The sequence below is a fragment of the Gekko japonicus genome, unplaced genomic scaffold (assembly GCF_001447785.1).
Source record: "Gekko japonicus isolate JY-2015 unplaced genomic scaffold, Gekko_japonicus_V1.1 scaffold5317, whole genome shotgun sequence".
NCBI classification, from domain to species: Eukaryota; Metazoa; Chordata; class Lepidosauria; order Squamata; family Gekkonidae; genus Gekko; species Gekko japonicus.
In genome coordinates this window covers 18137-36523 of record NW_015160380.1, presented here as the reverse complement: position 1 = coordinate 36523, position 18387 = coordinate 18137, and the positions used below count along the sequence as shown (strand labels likewise).

The window sequence follows — 18387 nt, the reverse complement described above, 5'->3', positions numbered from 1 at the left end:
TTTTGTAGAAAAAGCCCAGCAGGAACTCATTAACATAATAGGCCACACCCAACAGCAGAAACTCATTAGCATATTAGGCCACACCCCTGACAGCACAGCTCATTAGCACATTAGGTTGCACCCCCATGTTACCAGAAGTGTGGCCATCCAGCCACACCCACCTTTTGCTTCTTATTCTGTTTGCCTTGTTTGTTGTCAAAACCCAGGGCTTTTTTTGTAGCAGGAACTCCTTTGCATGTTAGGCCACACACCCCTAATGTAGCCAATCCTAATGAGTTTCTGCCATTGGGTGTGGCCCATTATGCTAATGAGTTCCTGCTGGGAGTGGCCAATGCGGGAGCCAGCTGTCATTCCTGCCCAAAAATAGCCCTGCAAACGGTAACAGAATACACTCTCTCCCCTCTCCGTCCTTACTTATATTTTCTCACTTTAGGTTTTACCTAATTCTGTGTTTTAGTGTTCTAATATGTTTTATGTAAGCCTCGACAGGGAGGGCGGGATACAAATCAAATAAATAAAAATATTGGTCCTCCTCCCCTTAGCCGCTTACTGCCACCCTATTCTCATACCACCTTATGGCAAAATCAGCAGAGAATCCAAAGAACGTTTATTTTTATTTCTAAACTAAAACAGAAAATCTTGTGAATAAATATGTTTTGGATCATTACGTAGACATTTCCCAATGGTTTGAAAAACAGTATTCCTCTGTAATAATCTGAACTTTTTTTGAGTGCAAAATTTTATTCAAGAATCCCAGTGCATTTTAACGTGGTTACATGCTCAATAAAAGACTTGTACCAAGTGATGGAAACCTAACAACCCCCACCCAAACATGAGCCACCAGCTGATAGTCTAGAAGTATCTTTCAGCCCTTAATCACTGTTGCTTCTCATGAAATGGGCCTCCTCGAATTATAAACTTTAATTCCGTTCTGTGTTGAAGAGCGAGCGTGTTTTGTCAGCAAGGCACCGATCGTTTGCTTCGATGAACACAAGTCCCTGCAAGATAGAACAGAAACACCCTTTATGCAGTGTTTTAAAAATCCAATCAAATAGGACAAAACGTTTCAGTTCTTTTAGAATACTTCTGAAGCTTATGCAAAATTACGGATTCATCAGGAAACTATTACAGCCACCTCACACTCCAGGCTGAAAAAGGTTAAGAAATGGAGCAAAGGCTGTGATGCCCCGCCCACTCCAGGATCCCCAAAGTCCCCCACTGGGGGCGGAAGATGGACTTGGCAACCCTACCAGCTACTGTGAGATCCAATGAAACTGATGGGCTGTAAATTCAGGACAAATGAAACCACTGTTTACATACAATGCATCGTTAACTTGTGGAACTGGTTGCTCGCTGCTCCGGGATATGACAGCAGAGAAATCATAGGTTGCATTATAAGAAAAGTAGACAGGTTCGTGGAGAATGGGTCTCCTGAGCAGCTATTAGCCACTAGACTGAACCTCCATATTTAGAGGTAATAAGGACATTAGAAGAACCCTGCTGGATTAAAGCACACTTCAGTCTAACACAGCCTCCTGTTTCATGCAGTAGCCAGAAGTCCCTGAAAGTGCTACTCCAGTTGTTTTGCCACTGGAACTGGCATTCTTTCATTCTTATCATGATCCTACGTCTAAGGCTGGGAATTAACAGCCAACAGGCCTCAAAGAAACCTCTCTTCCACAAAGGTCTGAGGCCTTTATGTAAATTTTCCAACAGGCCTAAAGTTCCCAAGCACCCTCTGAGCCTTATGATTAGGTTGGGGAGCAAGGGAGGGAAAAGCAAGAGCCAATTACTGGTAAGGAGGTGGAAGTTGGACAGGCATTATATAAGACCTAGGCTGTTCACTACCTGAAGTTGAGCAGTACAGAAGCTGGTTTGAGAGGGAGCCCTCACACCATGGTGGGATGAGCTAGTCTACTGGGATCAGGTACTGAGACAGGAATATGAACCAAGCAAGGCAGTTGTATTAGGGAACTTTGTTGTTTTCCACCCAGCTTCTTTCTGTATGGATTTTAACCTCTTCCCCATATTAATATTTTTTCCTATTTACTTAAACTGTTACAATGCTTGTTTAATAAACTGTTTGTATACTCTACCTGGGTCCATCATGCCTCAAATTCAATCACAGGGCACACCCTAATTGAAAACGGAATTGCCTGGGGGAGAGCTGCTCTGGGGCCTCTCTAGTAAAGGCTGAGAACCAGAGTGGTAGCAGCCAGTTAAGGCCCTTGCCCTGCTCCAGGGCTGACGGGGGCAGGAGGAAAGGAAGGGGTGTACGGGGGGGGGGGGGGGGGGGGGGGAGCTCCTTGGAAGGTGCATCCTGTCTACGCCAAATCCTCCATGGGCCATCCTTTTTTGCAACAAATCTGAATTCCAGGGCTTGGGGGTGGGGCAACAACTGGAAGAGGGTTTGGCCTCCATGGCCTGCTTGGTAGGCTTCTAAGGGAATCTGGCTGATCACGGTGTGGAGATTGGTAGATGGACACTTGGTCCAGTGCACCAGGGCTCTTTTTGCAGCAGGGTGTAGATAAACAGATAAACTGTGGGAGTGGGAAATAAGGTCATTGCTTGAATACTGGGGCATGTTTCAGTCATGGAAATTGTTATATTCAATAAAACGGCAGAGAGGAGAGTTTGATATACCTAGAAAAAACTAGGAGCCACTGGTGAAATGCAAGCTGCCTGCATAATAATTAGCAATCCAGTTGGTATAAATAGAGTAAAGGGAGGCTGGGGAGGGGGCAATAGGTCCAACACGCGACTGCTTCAGATTAAAGTCTTCATCTTTAAAACTCTCCCGAGACCACTGGAATCAAGTAACATCAATCTGTAAGTGATACCTGAAGCTATTAGCATTGACTGAGTTCACCCCAAGGAAACCATACAGGGAGACTTGAGACAGAAGAAAGGGACACACAAATAAAGGGAGTCATGGGAGGCTAAAGAAACTACAAGAGCAGAATCAAAATGTGAAGTGAGCCATGTGAATGAAGAGCTTAACCCACCCGCGGAGCGGGCATTTAAACTACTCACCGTATATATGGAGCTATATCAGCTTCAGTCCACTTCTCCCGAATGGTGAATAAGCTGTTAAATCTCTCCTGGCTCTCCTCAGGCAAGTCTTCGACATTTAGCAAGAAGATCGTCTCCGGTCTGGAGGATCGATCCACAAGAGCCAAACCCTGGAAGGAACCCATGTTGAAGAGGGAAGTAACTATAAACGCACATCAATCTATGTTGCATCACGTAATTTATTTTCTTTCCAATGCCAACGAGGCACTGTAGTCAGAAAGTTGCACTAAGACCTCGGCACCCATGTTCAAATCCCTGCTCAGCCATGAAGGTTACCTTGGACCAGGCTCTCTCTCTTACCCCAACCCAATACGATTGTTGTAAAGATAAAATGGAAGTAGAGCAAAGCAGTGTGCACTACTCTGAATTCCTTGAATGGGACACTTAATAAGCAATGCATCATGACTGTAGAAGTCTGGAACCACCAGAAAGAACTGGAGCATAGCATATGTATTAACGTGGCACGATTAAATCTCTTGCAAGATAAATATGGACCCACACGACCCAATCAGAAAATAAGTATAAGGACAACAGTCGTGAGAGTCTGACCCTCAAATCAAGCAGTCACCAAGACTTGCAAAGAAAAAGCTTCCTATGTATTACAATCTAAAGCACTGCAACATCATTCATAAATCATAAGAAAATCCTTGTGCATAGGTACATAATCAACGTCGTCTCCGGATTATATAACAACTTTTCAAAATTGGATCTTCCTCAGGAGATATTAGAGTAGTACAAAAGCTGTTTCATAAAGTGCTTGGCAACAAGTCATAAGGAATACTACATTCAGATAGGACGTTGATCTCAGTAAATGTTCAGGCTCAAACGACGCTGATTATGTACCTATGCACAAGGATTTTCTTATGATTTATTAATGATGTAGTGCTTTAGATTGTAATACATAGGAAGCTTTTTCTTTGCAAGTCTTGGTGACTGCTTGATTTGTGGGTCAGACTCTCACAACTGTTGTTTTTATACTTATTTATGATTAATCTCTTGTACAGTGGACATGTCTACCTTAAGGTACTGGGAAAACCGGCAGACAAAAACGTATTTGGGTTTTTCTGGTTCCACATTACCTTTAACTGGTCCAGCGTAGTTGTCATTCCCTCGGGGACGCTTTGCTGCCATACTTCTTGGAATTCCGAGAGGCTGAACTTGACGGCGTTCTGCAAGAGCATTTGTGCCGTAGCTCTGCATATCTTCTCTTCGTTCATTTCAAAGAAAATCTCACCTAGTATGGACCAATAAAATACACAGATCTTGGAACCTGGATTCAGTACACATGAAACCTTTTTCTTTTATTTTAGAAAGGTGGGGGATCCTCATTGTTATGTATGTGGACCGCCACCAGGGGTCCGCGGTACATGCAGGAGCTTGGCTCCTGGAACAAAGGAAACTTTGGATCCTGGTTTCCCCCAGCCCCAACCAATAGCCACTTGGCGGGACATTCAAACCCTCCAATGGGAATAGGGGGTGCTGGGTGGATATTTATATAGTTGGCCCTGTCGGGCCGTTAGAGTCAGTCTTGTGTTAAGTACAATAAACACGTGCAACCGCATGTCGTCGTCCGAGTCCTCCATGCGGCGAACCCAGTACTTTTCACTCATCATCCTGAAGTAATGAAATCTGGGCCAAGATGGATAAATTGGCCTGGCTTATACAAAACATTAGATGAAAGAGACTATGGACCACAAAGTCTGTGCTTCGATTAGCCTTTAAGCTGCAAGAAAACACAGCATTTGGTTGCCTCCTGGTAATATACAAAGCTTGTATGTATTTGTTTGTGGAGAGCTTGTGTATGTGTGTGCACACGTGCCAAATTTGGGCATGCTTACCTGTAAGAAAACGGGGGAGGGGGGGGATTGGGATTCACAGGAAAGTTGTAAAGAGAATAGGGACATGGTGTAGAGGAAACAGAGCGGCTGCATTTCTCTCCCACCTCTTGCCATCAACTGCCACAAGTGTATGAACAAGAGATACACACACATGTATATGCGCAAGCATATGCCTCTCCAATTTTTACCGCAAATGCAATTCCCAGCTAAGTGTTGCCAAACTAACCTACTCTGCTTGTTATTGTATCATAGGCTGCAATCATACGCACAATTAGACCCGACGTAGGCACGAATGCCAGGTGGATTTAAAGGGAGCGATAAGACAACAACATCTAGGAAGCGTCCCACAGCCGTCGGCAACCCGTTCCGCTCCGCTGCAGAAGTGGAGTTAAAAGACACCGGGAAAAATCTGGTAGTGACCGGGTTGAGATGGGCCACGGACGAACTTTTCCGTCTGATCACTCCAGCGTGCTCTCATGCCATCAGGGTGGTCTGATCAGGCCATCCCGACTCCGTGCCGTTCCCCCCCCCCTCGCAGTATGCACATCATCGCAAACTCCATAGGGAGCCCTCGGTGCAGAGGTGCGGGTCATCAATTCCTCGTTTAAGGGCAGGGGGGGGGGGGGAACGGCACACAAGAAATACCCCATGACTCACCCGCAGTTGCATCTGATCACACACTGACGGGCTGTGCCCGCGGCTGCCAAGGACTGTGTGATCGCATAACTGCGGGTCACATTCCTCCAGAGGAAATAGCCTCACTTCTCCGTTTTATCTGGCGCGTGTGACTGCACCCTTATTCTTCTCTGTCGATCTGTCACCCTCATTTCAGGCACTTTGTCTTCAGCTAAATTTGGCTGGCCCTGACTTGGATGGTGGCTCAAAAATGATGGTCACAGTCACAGAACAGACCGAAAAACGAAGAAACTGTGAGGTAACTGCGCTAGAAAATATTTAAATAACAATCACAAAATCTATACAAAAATGTGTACCAACAATCTACATATATAAATGCACAAGGCAATTGAAAATGGTGTGACGATGGTCTCCGGAATGTTCTATCGTTTCGATACTGTTCTTCTTCCGAAAGTGGATGAAAGCAGCGACTCTTGGTCTGTCATTTCAACAAGTAGAATGTTCATTATACAAGCACTTTGCCCTAGGAACATTCTTTCAGAGAATTTCTTGCAACTAAGTTATGATACATCGGTGAATATTAATGAAATTTTTGATACCTACTTGTTGAAATGACAGACCAAGAGTCGCTGCTTTCATCCACTTTCGGAAGAAGAACAGTATCGAAACGATAGAACATTCCGGAGACCATCGTCACACCATTTTCAATTGCCTTGTGCATTTATATATGTAGATTTTTTTGTACACATTTTTGTACAAATTTTGTGATTGTTATTTAAATATTTTCTAGCGCAGTTACCTCACAGTTTCTTCGTTTTTCGGCCTGACCTGGATGGCCCAGGCTAGGTAAGCAGGGATGGCCCCGGCTAGTAGTTGGATGGGAGGGGGGGTGTTTGTACATTAAAATAAAATAGAAACAGTGCCCTGAGGTCCTGGCACTTTCCTAACTCATTGGGACAACTATACAGAGGCAGGCAATGGCAAGCCGCCTCTGTTCGTGTGTTGTGTGAAAACCCGACGGGGTTGCCATAAGTTACACCTGTGTGACTAGACGGCACTTTCCACCATCGCCAAGCTAGGCTGAGAGACAAGCACTTGGGGAAGATCAAGGTTTAAACAGCATGATGATGATATGGTGATCCAAGTAGCATTTGTGTCGGTACACTTTACAGGCACAGACTTCAGGTCTGCCTAATGGCAATTCTGGAATCCAGAACTGCCTGCTGAAATCACCTCTAGTTTGGCCTGATTGTGCACCATTCTGATACTTGTTGGGGGCCCCAGTCCGCCATTCTTACGTGTGTGCCTGTTGTACAGCATCTAGTTATATTAAGGGCTTCGAACGTGCATTCACAGGGGTAGCTTACCTTCATCAATGGTTTGTCTTCCATAACTCCTAAGAATGTGTTCTATCATCTCCCTGGAACAAATAGCATTTGTCTACTTTCAGCATGCTATGAGGAATAATAATCCTCATCATGCTACAGAAATTAAACACCTTAGTCAAGACAATTTGGTTTCCAATATTCTCTTACCTTTCAATGCATGATATACTCCTAACCAATGCCTATTATCACAAATGGCTAGTGATGTGAAATTTACTATGGGAATGTCCGCTAACAAATGATGGAATACTTATCTATTACTTTCCTAACTCATTAGGACAACAATTTTATGCTTAATAGAGGATCTTTCTGTAAAATTGTTAGGTTGTATAAAGCCCATTGACTTCATTTTAGAATATTGTATTCTGAGTTACTTTTAACAATTTGAAGCTTTTCTGATATTACTTTCTGTATTGACAAAGTAAAACAATAAAGTATTTTTAAAAAGACAAAGAAGAGATTGGATTTATATCCCATCCTTCACTCGGAGTCTCAGAGCAGTTTACAATCTCCTTTCCCTTCCCCTCCCCTCCCCACAACAGAAACCCTGTGAGGTAGGTGGGGCTGAGAGAGCTCTTTTAAGGGCTACTCTTGAGAGAACAGCTCTTAGAGAACTTGTGACTGACCCAAGGTCACGCCAGCAGCTGCATATGGAGGAGTGGGGAATCAAACCTCGTTCTCCCAGATTAGAGTCAGCGCACTTACCCACTACACCAAACTGGCTCTTCAGAACCATCTTTAGAACAAAGTTTGAGTCCAGTGGCACCAAGTAAGACCAACAAACTTTGTTCTACTGCTTCAGACCAACACAGCTACCCACCTGGATTCGTCAATCTTTGTAACTCTTCAACTAATCTCTCCTGCCCTTAAAAAATCTGACAACAGAGCAACAGCAATATGCAACAGCACCACTGTTGAGACTGATGTGCTATGCTAGTTTGGAAAAGGAGCACTGTGAGGATTGTTCAGGTTGAATGCCAGCGGCTCCCCTCTGCATTAAGCAACAGAGGCCAGTGTTCCCGCTAAGCTGAGTTAGTGTGAGCTAGCTCACAGCTTTTTAGCCTGCAGCTCACACATTTTTGTCTTCGCTCAGGAAGGATTGCTCCGGAGCAAACTAATTTATGCAGCAGCCAAATCGCTCGCTAAGTGTTACCAGTTAAACCAGCTAAGCTAGCAAGCGAAAAGATCTGAACTGTGCCGTTCTGAATATTGGGTTAAATGTAAAAAATAATAATAAAAAAATCATTTGCCTTAGAAACATGGAAACCTTTTCACAGTATCCCTGATTCTCCACATTTCCCAGTTAAGGGGGAAATGCTGTTCAAATTACAAAAATTTTCTGACTCAGTGCTAACAAGCGGAAGTCATTTTACTTACAAAAATAGGAGCCCATCTTACATGACATATTCATGTAGGTACATTTAACTTATTGTGAACAGATTAACTTCAAAAAGAAGAGATGGTTTTTACACCCTGCTCTTCACTACCTGAAGGAGTCTCAGAGCGGCTTACGATGCCCGAGGTTAACTTAATATAGCTCCAAGGCCAGGTTAGGGAGAGAAGAAGAGATGTCCTATATAAGATAGAAGGCAAGCAAGAACCAAAGAGGCTCAGCATCTAACCAATGAGAGGGTGGGGCCAACTGCACCCCAGTCAGAGAATTCTCTTAACCCTTTCCCTCCCAGATCCTTTTGCATGTAGAGTTACAATATCCAACAGTGAAAATGTATAATCTAGATCGGGGGTTTTTGGCCCAAGTCCCTGTCAACATCCATGTGTTCTATAAGTCTGGCTGTAGATCATATCAATCTGTTTGACAGGAGCTGACAGCTCAGAGTGTCAGTAGAGCTGGCTCCAACCGGTTCTGTCTAGTTGGACAATGCTAGTATAAGTATGATGCTGTACTGTGTACTTTCTCTTCCTGATGGAAACCTGGTGTCTGCGTGAGCATTTTGTCGTTCTGTGCAATATATTGGTGGAGGCTTGGGTAAATAAATTGTATATAGTTTTACACCAAGCCTATAAGACTTACGTCTTCTTTGATACTCTCACACTCACTCACAATCTGCAGTGGGCTAGCACCGCACAAACCTCGACAGTCCCAACAACCACACAGACTGTGAATATACTGGTGTCCTGGCAAACATGGGGGGAATGGGAAGAACAAGAGCTGTACTTGGCCAAAGAAGCAAGCTGAACTCCAGCAGCACTACCAGTGCTTAGCTGGGCTCCTTGGGTGGAGAATGAGCTCTCTGGAACATCAAGCAAAGCAATCTGGCATGCTGCTCTTTGGCATGCATGCATGCGAGTTCCTACCTTGGATCTTGACCATTGGTGCTTTCATCCAACAGAACTGAGACTGCAGTCCTGATCCTACTTACTAGGGATTGTAGGAAAGAGTAAGAGTCCAGTAGCACCTTAAAGACCAACAAAATTACTAGGGGTTGTCCCGCTGTGTATAAAAGCTTAGTATTGCACTATCACAGCTCAGAATACCTTTGTGGACGAGCCCTAAGATTCTGAGAATTCCAGCAGTTTGTTAACAAAGAACTTACTTGGGCTCCAGAGGTCCGAGTTCTTGAAGACAGATACTTAAAGGAACCTTGCTGAATGACCACGACTCCGTATATATCAGCTGAGTCACGTGATTCAACAGTTTCATCTCATAATCAAAGTCTAGAATCCTCCAATATCCTACCAGGCACAGAACATGACATTACTTACTTTAACAGGTAAAAACAAAAACTGACGTTGTGATGTTGCTTCATTCAGATATTTTGAAAAAGTATACTATATCACTTTGTACTTTTCCCGCAGATTAGCAAAGATATGCAGAAAAATATGCCCTAGCCCTGGGTGGAGGGTGGGGCCCCCTTCTGTATTTTTTGATCCACACAGGAAGGCTGTTGATATATGATGAGGTAGGCAATAATCAAAATTAGCAACCTTTGGGTTTAATCGGGGGCACTGAAACAGACAATTTAAGGAGAATGTGATACAAGATTCCTATCTATGTATGTCTTAAACAGCAGCGCATCTTTCTATGGAAACACATACCTTCAACTTGACATGCTTTTAGAACCTCCAGCTGCTGCATTATCTCTTCCTCACTTGCTTGTATCTGATCTAACAAGTCATCTGTCGTGTACTACAAACAACAAGCAAAACAAGTATTCCAGAGATGTTAATTTTCTTGCTAGATTTTACAGCTGTGTTATTCCATAAAGCGCCACGCCCACAGAGGGAGATGCACACCCCACTGTTGAGGTTTTTTAAGGTAGCATGAACATATAATTTTAAGCCGCATGAAATGCCAACAGTGAAATTTATTAGAAGAAGTAGAACTGGATTTATACCCTACTCTTCACTACCTGAAGGAGTCTCAGAGGCCAGCTTACAATCCCTTCCCCTTCCCACAACAGACACCAGGTGAGGTAGGTCGGGCTGAGAGAGCTCTTTTGAGGACTGTCCTTGAGAGAACAGCTCTGAGAGAACTTGTGACTGACCCAGGGTCACACCAGCAGCTGCATGTGGAGGATTGGGGAAATCAAACCCAGTTCTCCCAGATTAGAGTCCCCACTCTTAACCACTACACTAAACAAGCAACTTAAAAATGCATCAATATGTTTGTATTTCTGTGATGCATGCAGCAGTTTTCAACACTGGGTGTCAGCCTCCCAGGCTTTCTCTTGTACTGCAGAGTAAAGTGCCCCAAAACAAAATACTGGAGAGGACTTATATATACATGCACCTCAACAGCTTGAGTCAGGCAGCTGATCCTTCTCACCAGAGATGGCAAGGACTGAACCTGGCACTTTCCATATGCCAAGGAAATGCTCTGCCACTGAGTTACACTCCCCCCCACACACACACTCAGCATGACAGGCATGTTGCTGGTACTAATTATAAAAAGCAAAAAAAAAAAAAAACAATCCTGGAAAACTAAAAATTATCAAGAAGTTTTGCATTCAACAGTTTTCCCCCACGAACATTAAATATTTTAAATTAGGCATCAGAGTAGGACCTTGCAGTAGGGTTGCCAGGTCTGGGTTGGAAAATACCTGGAGACTTTGGGGGTGGAGCCAGGAGAGGGCGGGGTTTGGGGAGGGGAGGGGCCTCAGCCTAGTACCATGCCACAGAGTCCACCCTCCAGAGCAGCCATTTTCTCCAGGGGAGCTGATCTCTGTCAGCTGAAGATCAGTTGCAAAAGCGGGAGATCTCCAGGCCCCACCTGGAGGCTGGCAACCCTACCTTGCAGGGAGACTTCCTTCCTGCTTCGATTTCTAAAACTGTGAATGCCGTCTCGGTTGAACGCTACGTCCATTCAGCTGAGGGGAAAGGCAAGAAGGAGCCTTGCAGTCTCTTGGAAGCTAAAATGTTGATAGTTAAAATACAAGCCATTGAGAAACAGTAGTGGCCAAGCAGTGGAATACATGAACACGTGAATCTGCCTTATACGGAATCAGACCCTGGGCCCGTCAAAGTAGTGTCTACTCAGGCTGGCAGTGGCCCTCCAGGATCCCAGGCAGAAAAAGGTCTTTCACATCACCTACTGCCTGATCCTTTTAACTGGAGAAGCCAGGTATTGGACCTGGGACCTTCTGCATGCCAAGGAGACCCTCTTCCACTGAGCCACAGCCCTTCCCCACAGCCCAGAAGCACGAAGCCCCGAGTACAAACTCTGCCCCTGCTAGGAACTCATTTGCTGGCGTGAAGCAAGTGGGCTTCTCAACCTCAGGGTCAATCAGGGTTGCCGGGTCCCCCCCCCCCCGACCACCGGCTCAGGATGACCAGATCCAGGCTGGGAAACTCCTGGAGTCCCCCCCCCCTCCAAAGCATCCATGTTCTCCAGGGGAGCTGATCTCTGTAGTCTGGAGATGAGCTGTAATCCCAGGGGACCCCCAGGTCCCACCTGGAGGTTAGCATCCCAAAGGTCAACCCAGCCTACACAGGAGTAAAGATGCAGATTTGGATTATTGGGCTGGTGTTAGGTAGGTCACTATTTAATATTATCATTTATTTTGTGTATTTGTTAACAACAAGCACACAGGGAACACTGCTAGCTTAGATAAACACAGAAAACACCGTGTTGAAATAATAAACACAATATTCACATGTACTTGCAGCTAAATATATTTGCTTTTCATACACAACATCAACTCTAGTGTATTGTAAACACTTTCAAACTACAACATCACATTTCAAACACTTTCTAACTAAGTTATATAACATGAAGAGTCCAACTGTCTTCTTCCTGAAGGAGGATAGATACCAATGTACAGTTGTTTGCACCGAACAATGCAGCAACCTATTCTACATTTCCCAAGCGATGATCCATCAGGTAAAGCTAGCAGGCAGCTTGTATTTCTCACTGTGATGATTCAGCTTAGCAAGCAAGCCTAGTAGATGTATTTTCCCATGAGGTGATTCAGCTAGCAAGCAGGCCTAGCAACACGCCTCCCGGGCATAACCTGCGTGTTTCGAACAAATCTTCAGGCATATAATTTTATTCTGGAACCACAGCTCTTGAATTTACCCATGCATAAGTCAAACAATGTAAACATGGCTGTTCTGGTATAAAAAGCAAGTATATTTAGCTATAAGTACATGTGAATATTGTGTTTATTATTTCAACACGGTGTTTTCTGTACTTCATGGATTACCCTGCCTTTCTCCCCAGTGAGGACCCAAAGCTGGATATATTGTTCTCCTCTCCTCCGTTTTCTTTTCACAACAACCCTGTGAGGTGGGTTAAGTGGAGTGTGTGACAGCCAAGGTCACCCGGTGATCTTCCACAGCAGAGTGGGGATTTGAACCTGTGCCTCCAGATCCTAGCTCGACATTCTGAGCCCTACACCATGTTGGCTACTGTTCAGTTATGGCTATTACCTTGAATTCATTGAGTTGTTTCCCGTCTACTCTTTTGCACATAATCCTCATGAATTATCATTTTTGCCTGATCTGAAGAGAGTTTCTCCGCATTCCCGTTTTTACCTTTGGGTTAGTCAGCGTTTTCTCTTTCTCCCCATCCGGCCCTTCGTAAGGATTTTCCATGAGGAGTTTCTTGAGTTTCTTTAGCTTGGGTCGACATCTTCTTACTTCCCAGTAATTGTTGGAGAAGCCTGCAATCTGCAATTAGGAACCAAAGCTGAGACTTGCTACAAGCAAACACACACAGAGAGAGAGAACCCTGACCAGTAACAGGCCTACGTCCAAATCAGCACTATAATCCTCTGAGAAGCATACCAGATGCTCTCTTGCAGCTATTCTCTTTCCTCTTCACTCATCCCTTGGCGTTGCTTTTAACTGTTTTACAAATGCGGCTTTTTCTTCTCCACTTTCCCAACCAGTATTCCTGTGGGTGGGCTTCTGGACATCCTGATGGCCAGGGCTATTTTTGGGCAGGAACGCACAGGAACGGAGTTCCGGCTGGCTCCCAAGTTGGCCACGCCCAGCAGGAACTCATTAGCATAATAGGCCACACCCAACAGCAGAAACTCATTAGGATTGGCTACATTAGGGGTGTGTGGCCTAACATGCAAAGGAGTTCCTGCTACAAAAAAAGGCCCTGGGGTTTGACAACAAACAAGGTAAACAGAATAACAAGCAAAAGGTGGGTGTGGCTGGATAACCACACTTCTGGTAACAGGTGGGTGCGGCCTAATGTGCTAATGAGCTGTGCTGTCAGGGGTGTGGCCCAATATGCTAATGAGTTCCTGCGGTTGGGTGTGGCCTATTATGCTAATGAGTTCCTGCTGGGCTTTTTCTACAAAAAGAGCCCTGCTGAGGGCACCTGGTATTTTTGGCCACTGCCTCAGAGCATTGGACTGGATGGGACACTGGCCTGATCCAACATGGCTTCTCTTATGTTCTTATGCTTGAAGGGTCAGCTGCACTGTGCTTTCAATAAGAAAAGAGGCTTTGAGGAAAGCCACGGGGCTCTCTGTCCCGCTGCAGCCTGATCAGCACTTCCTGTTTTCAGGTGAAGGCAGCCAATTGGTTGGCAACCGACATGAGGTGAACAGGTCTTCGCCCAATAAAGAGATGCGGGATTAGAACAACTATAAAACACTGTAAAAGTCAACATTTAAATGTCCGCCCCCGCCTCCACTTTCTCAGAACAACCCTGTGAGGCAGGCCAGGCTGAGAGTTTGTGAGGGGCCCACAGCCACCCAGTGAGCATCCATGGCAGAAAAGAAGATATGAACCCAGGCTGCCCAGGATCCTGGTCCGCCACTCGATCCAGTACACCACACAGCGTGTACACATTTTATTTCTCCCTGTAGAAGTTAACATTTCATTAATACAGAATGAAAGAGATGCAAAGGAAAAGGTGACCAAAGCCTGTGTGAAAGACTGGTTGGGTCATCCAGCCACCAGTTCATCTTGCCTGGGTTCAAATTTTTGCTCAGCCGTGAGGCTTCCTGGGTAGTCTGGGCCACAGCCCCTCACCCTCAGGGAATCAAACTCCCAGGACTGGTGTAAGGATAAAATGGGATTACCCCACAGGCACTGCCTTGTCCTGCTTGGAAAACAGGAAGGATGCAAACATGGCCAACCAATGAAACAATCCATTTTAACTAATTTCCCCTGCCCAGAAAGTTAGCCACTCGAGAAATACCTGCGTGTAAATGACAGACGGGGGCTTGTCTGCACACAGCTGCTCGGGAGTTTCACAGGCAGGTAGAAAAAGCAACATATTGGAGGTGTCTGCTATTTTCATGTCGTAGGTCTTATCCTTGCTGCACAGCACAGCATGTTCATCTTTATCTCCACGGATTACGAGGCTGGAAAGAATACAGTTTTTTACAATTGTACACAGATTTCAATACAGAAATACCACGAAGCGGCATTTCCTGCCGTGCAGAGTGAATAATTTCCAAGCCACTAGACCCAAGTCAGGGTTCAGTTGTTACGAACGCCACTACATCTTAGATGCAAATATAAACGATGCCTTTGACCTGTTTGCATAGTATTGTGTTATATGGAAATACAAAGGAAAAGGCAAATATTGACAAAGGAGGGGGGACGGAACCTTTAAAAAATGCTGGGGATGCAGAGAACTTGCTGCACCCATTGTCACAATGGGATACTGATATGATATCCTAGAGCCAGTTTTTAAAATAAAAATCCATTGACCCAAGGTAAGGGGGTTGCTGCTTTTTGGGGGACAGAGGCAGGGAATTTGTGGGGGAACCTGTCGTGTGGAAGCCCCATTGCTGCTGCACTTAACCTGCAGTTCCCTTGCTCGAAAGCCAGTCGAATCCGACTCTAGGGTTGCGGTACTCATCTCCGTTACAAAGCCGAAGAGCCAGCGCCGTCCGAAGACATTTCCGTGGTCATGTGGCCGGCATGACTAAACACCAAGGCGCACGGAACGCTGTTACCTTCCCACTGAAGTGGTACCTATTTATCTCCTTACACTTTCTTGCTTTCGAACTGCTAGGTTGGCAGGAGCTGGAACTAGAGACGGGAGCTCACTCCGTCATGCGGCACACTCAGGTCTCGAACTGCTGAACTACCGACCTTCCACAGCCTGCAGTTCAGCGTCTTAACCACTTGAGCCTGCAGTAGGGGGTTGCCATTCCCCAGTTGGAAGCGGGGGATTCCCTGGTTTCTTGGGCGTCTGCCTGCTGCCAGCCAGCCAGCCGTCCGGGAGGAGGAAACCCCGCTCCCAAACAGCACCGTCACAGGAAATAAACGCGACACGCTGACATCAGGCGGAAGTGACATCAGCACATCAGGGACGTCGTGCGGCGATGCTCATGTTTTGGAGCAAAACTCTATGATTCGAGGCTCATCTTACCGTAGAGTTTTGCCCCAAAATGAGAGCATCGCTGTGCGACATCCCCGACATCACTTCTGCGTGATGTCAACACGTCACGGTGCTCCACCCCCACTCCCGGAAAGTTCCCTCCCACCCCCTGCTGGCGTGGCATTTGGACCTGGCAACCCTCATCTACAGACACCACAGCACTGGGGAAACCAAAAAAATCCCATCTCGGTATGGAAGACACCAACAAATTCTGGGAAATCCTGATTAAGGCTTTGGTAACTGCAGGAGGGAGCTGCGGTGGCTCAAGTGGTTAAGATGCTGAACTGCAGGCTGTGGAAGGTCAGGAGTTCAGCAGTTCGAGACCCGAGTGTGCCACATGATGGAGTGAGCTCCCCTCTCTAGTTCCAGCTCCTGCCAACCTAGCAGTTCGAAAGCAAGAAATTGCAAGTAGATAAATAGGGACCACTTTGGTGGGAAGGTAATAGCATTCCGTGCGCCTTGGTGTTTAGTAATGCCGGCCACATGACCACGGAAACGTCTTCGGACAGCGCTGGCTCTTCAACTTGGAAATGGAGATGAGCACCGCAACCCTAGAGTCAGATTCAACTGGCTTTCGAGCAAGGGAACCTTTACCTTTACCTGCAGGAGGGGAGAGTTTTATCCTGAAGTGTGTGAACCAGGGTTGGCAGCCCTACGTCGGGAAATACCTGGAGATTTGGGGGGGGGGGTGGAGCCTGAAGAGGGTGGGATTTGGGGGAGGGTGGGGCTTCAGTGGGGTCTAATGCCACAGAGTCCAACTGCCAAAGGGGCCGCTTTCTCCAGGTGAGTTGATCTTTGTTGCTTGCCTATCAGTTGTAACAGTGGGGAGATCATCTGGAGGTTGGCAACTCTAGTGTGAACCCTTTAAAAACCTGTTTGGAAGCCCAAGTAGTTTAGAGCCCTATGAAACATGACTTTGTTTCCAGTATACCTCCATTACTGTACACTGTCATAATATACTGCAGCCAGTGTTCCCTCTAAGCTGAGTTAGTGTGAGCTAGCTCACAGTTTTTTTAGCCTCCAGCTCACAGATTTTTGTCTCAGCTCAGGAAGGATGGCTCCAGAGCAAAATAATTTATGCAGGAGCCAAATCGCTCGCTCACCACTTTAATGCCAGTAGCTCACGAAGTAGAATTTTTGCTCACAAGACTCCGCAGCTTAGAGGGAACATTGAGCAGCACCGGAAACCATTTAAAAAGTGCTCTGAGGTGGATCGTCCAGGCAAGCCCCCAGTCTCATCAGATCCCAGAAGCTTAAGCAGGGTTGACTCTGGAAAGTACTTGGATGGGAGACCTTGGAACAGGCTTTATTCTTCTGCGTGATGATGAGAGGTGGGGGCAGGCTTTATTCGGCCACCTCTCCAAATATCCTCCAGGCCCCCAGTGGGGGTCAGTCACCAGAGGTTGCCATGACTTCCAGGTACACACACACACACACACACACACACACAAGAAAAATAGAAAAACAAAAAAGGGACAAAAAAACCCCTGCGAATGATTTTTTAAAAAGTTTTTGTTGCTTTTAAATCAAAGGCGCGTTGAGAATTTCAAAGTCACTCCTGGAAATGTCAAGAATTTAATTCAGTGACCACCGTTGCCAACCTCCAGGTGGGACCTTGAGATCTCCCAGAATTACAACAACTGGTCTCCAAGATCAGTTCCCCTGGAGGAAATGATTCCCTTGGAAGGGAGGCTGAATGGAATCATACCCTGGCTGCTAGGGTTGCCAGGTCTGGGTGGGAAAACACCTGGAGACTTTGGGGGTGGAACCAGGTGAGGGCGGGCCTTGGGGAGGGGAGGGGCCTCAGCATGGTTACAGTGCCCTAGAGGCCACCCTTCAAAGCAGCCATTTTCTCCAGGCAAGCTGATCTCTGTCAGCTGGACATCAGTTGTAAAAGCGGGAGATCCCCAGGCCCCACCTGGAGGCTGGCAACCCTAGACTCTACCGGGGCCCCTCCCCAAGCCCTGACTCCGCCCTCAAGTTGCCAGGAATTTCCCAACCCAGAGTTGGTAACCCGAACTCAGTCTCACTTTCCCAGAAGACCCATCTGCTATTGACCCTCCCAGCCACCAGGGTGAGCTATGGAGCGCAGACCGCCTGCCAACCTCACGCGCTCTCCCGGCCGCCAGAGGGCGCTGCCACCGCTCGCACCCACCTTCGCCCCGCCTCCAACTCGGCGCAAACCTCCGGCTCCAGCTGCAGGAGGTAGCAGTCCGCGGCGTCCGCATCGGCGCTGAAGCTGAGGCACTGCGCGGCCGGCAGCAGCTCCGCCGGGTCCAGCTTTGCCACTTGCAGCGTGGCGTCCACTTCCTCCCGGCTCCGCATCTGTGGTGGCTTCGTCATTCCGGGGGGGGGGGGGGGGGGGGGAGAGACTAGGGCCGGTATTGTTGCCAGTCGCAACCGCAGAGCTCGCGGAGGTAGAGAAAACGACCCGCTTCCAAAAGCGCGCCAAATGTGCCTTACGTCACGCGGAGTGGGCGGGGATTAGGTAGCATTTGGCTGCGCGCGTTGAACGTGAAGTTCCTGTTGTAAAGATGAACTCTGTGGTTCGTGTGCTGGCCGGTTCGGTAAAATGGATGCGGGAGGCGAGAATCTGGATTTGTATTTCAAAACAGTGTAAAAATTGCATTTAAGAGCTTAA

At 46.5% G+C, this 18387-nt stretch overlaps 1 protein-coding gene across 1 annotated transcript; it reads right to left on the bottom strand.

Moving 5' to 3' along the window:
- Positions 1-736: 736 nt before the first annotated feature.
- DSCC1 (DNA replication and sister chromatid cohesion 1) lies at positions 737-18071 on the bottom strand. The gene is made up of 9 exons (XM_015417741.1): positions 17902-18071; positions 14553-14718; positions 12926-13060; positions 9989-10079; positions 9487-9625; positions 6914-6966; positions 4152-4306; positions 3034-3182; positions 737-998 (listed from the first exon to the last, which is right to left on the bottom strand). The coding sequence occupies exons 1-9, from the start codon at positions 18069-18071 to the stop codon at positions 890-892; spliced, it is 1167 nt and encodes a 388-aa protein (XP_015273227.1). The 3' UTR covers positions 737-889.
- Between the last annotated feature and the right edge of the window lie 316 nt (positions 18072-18387).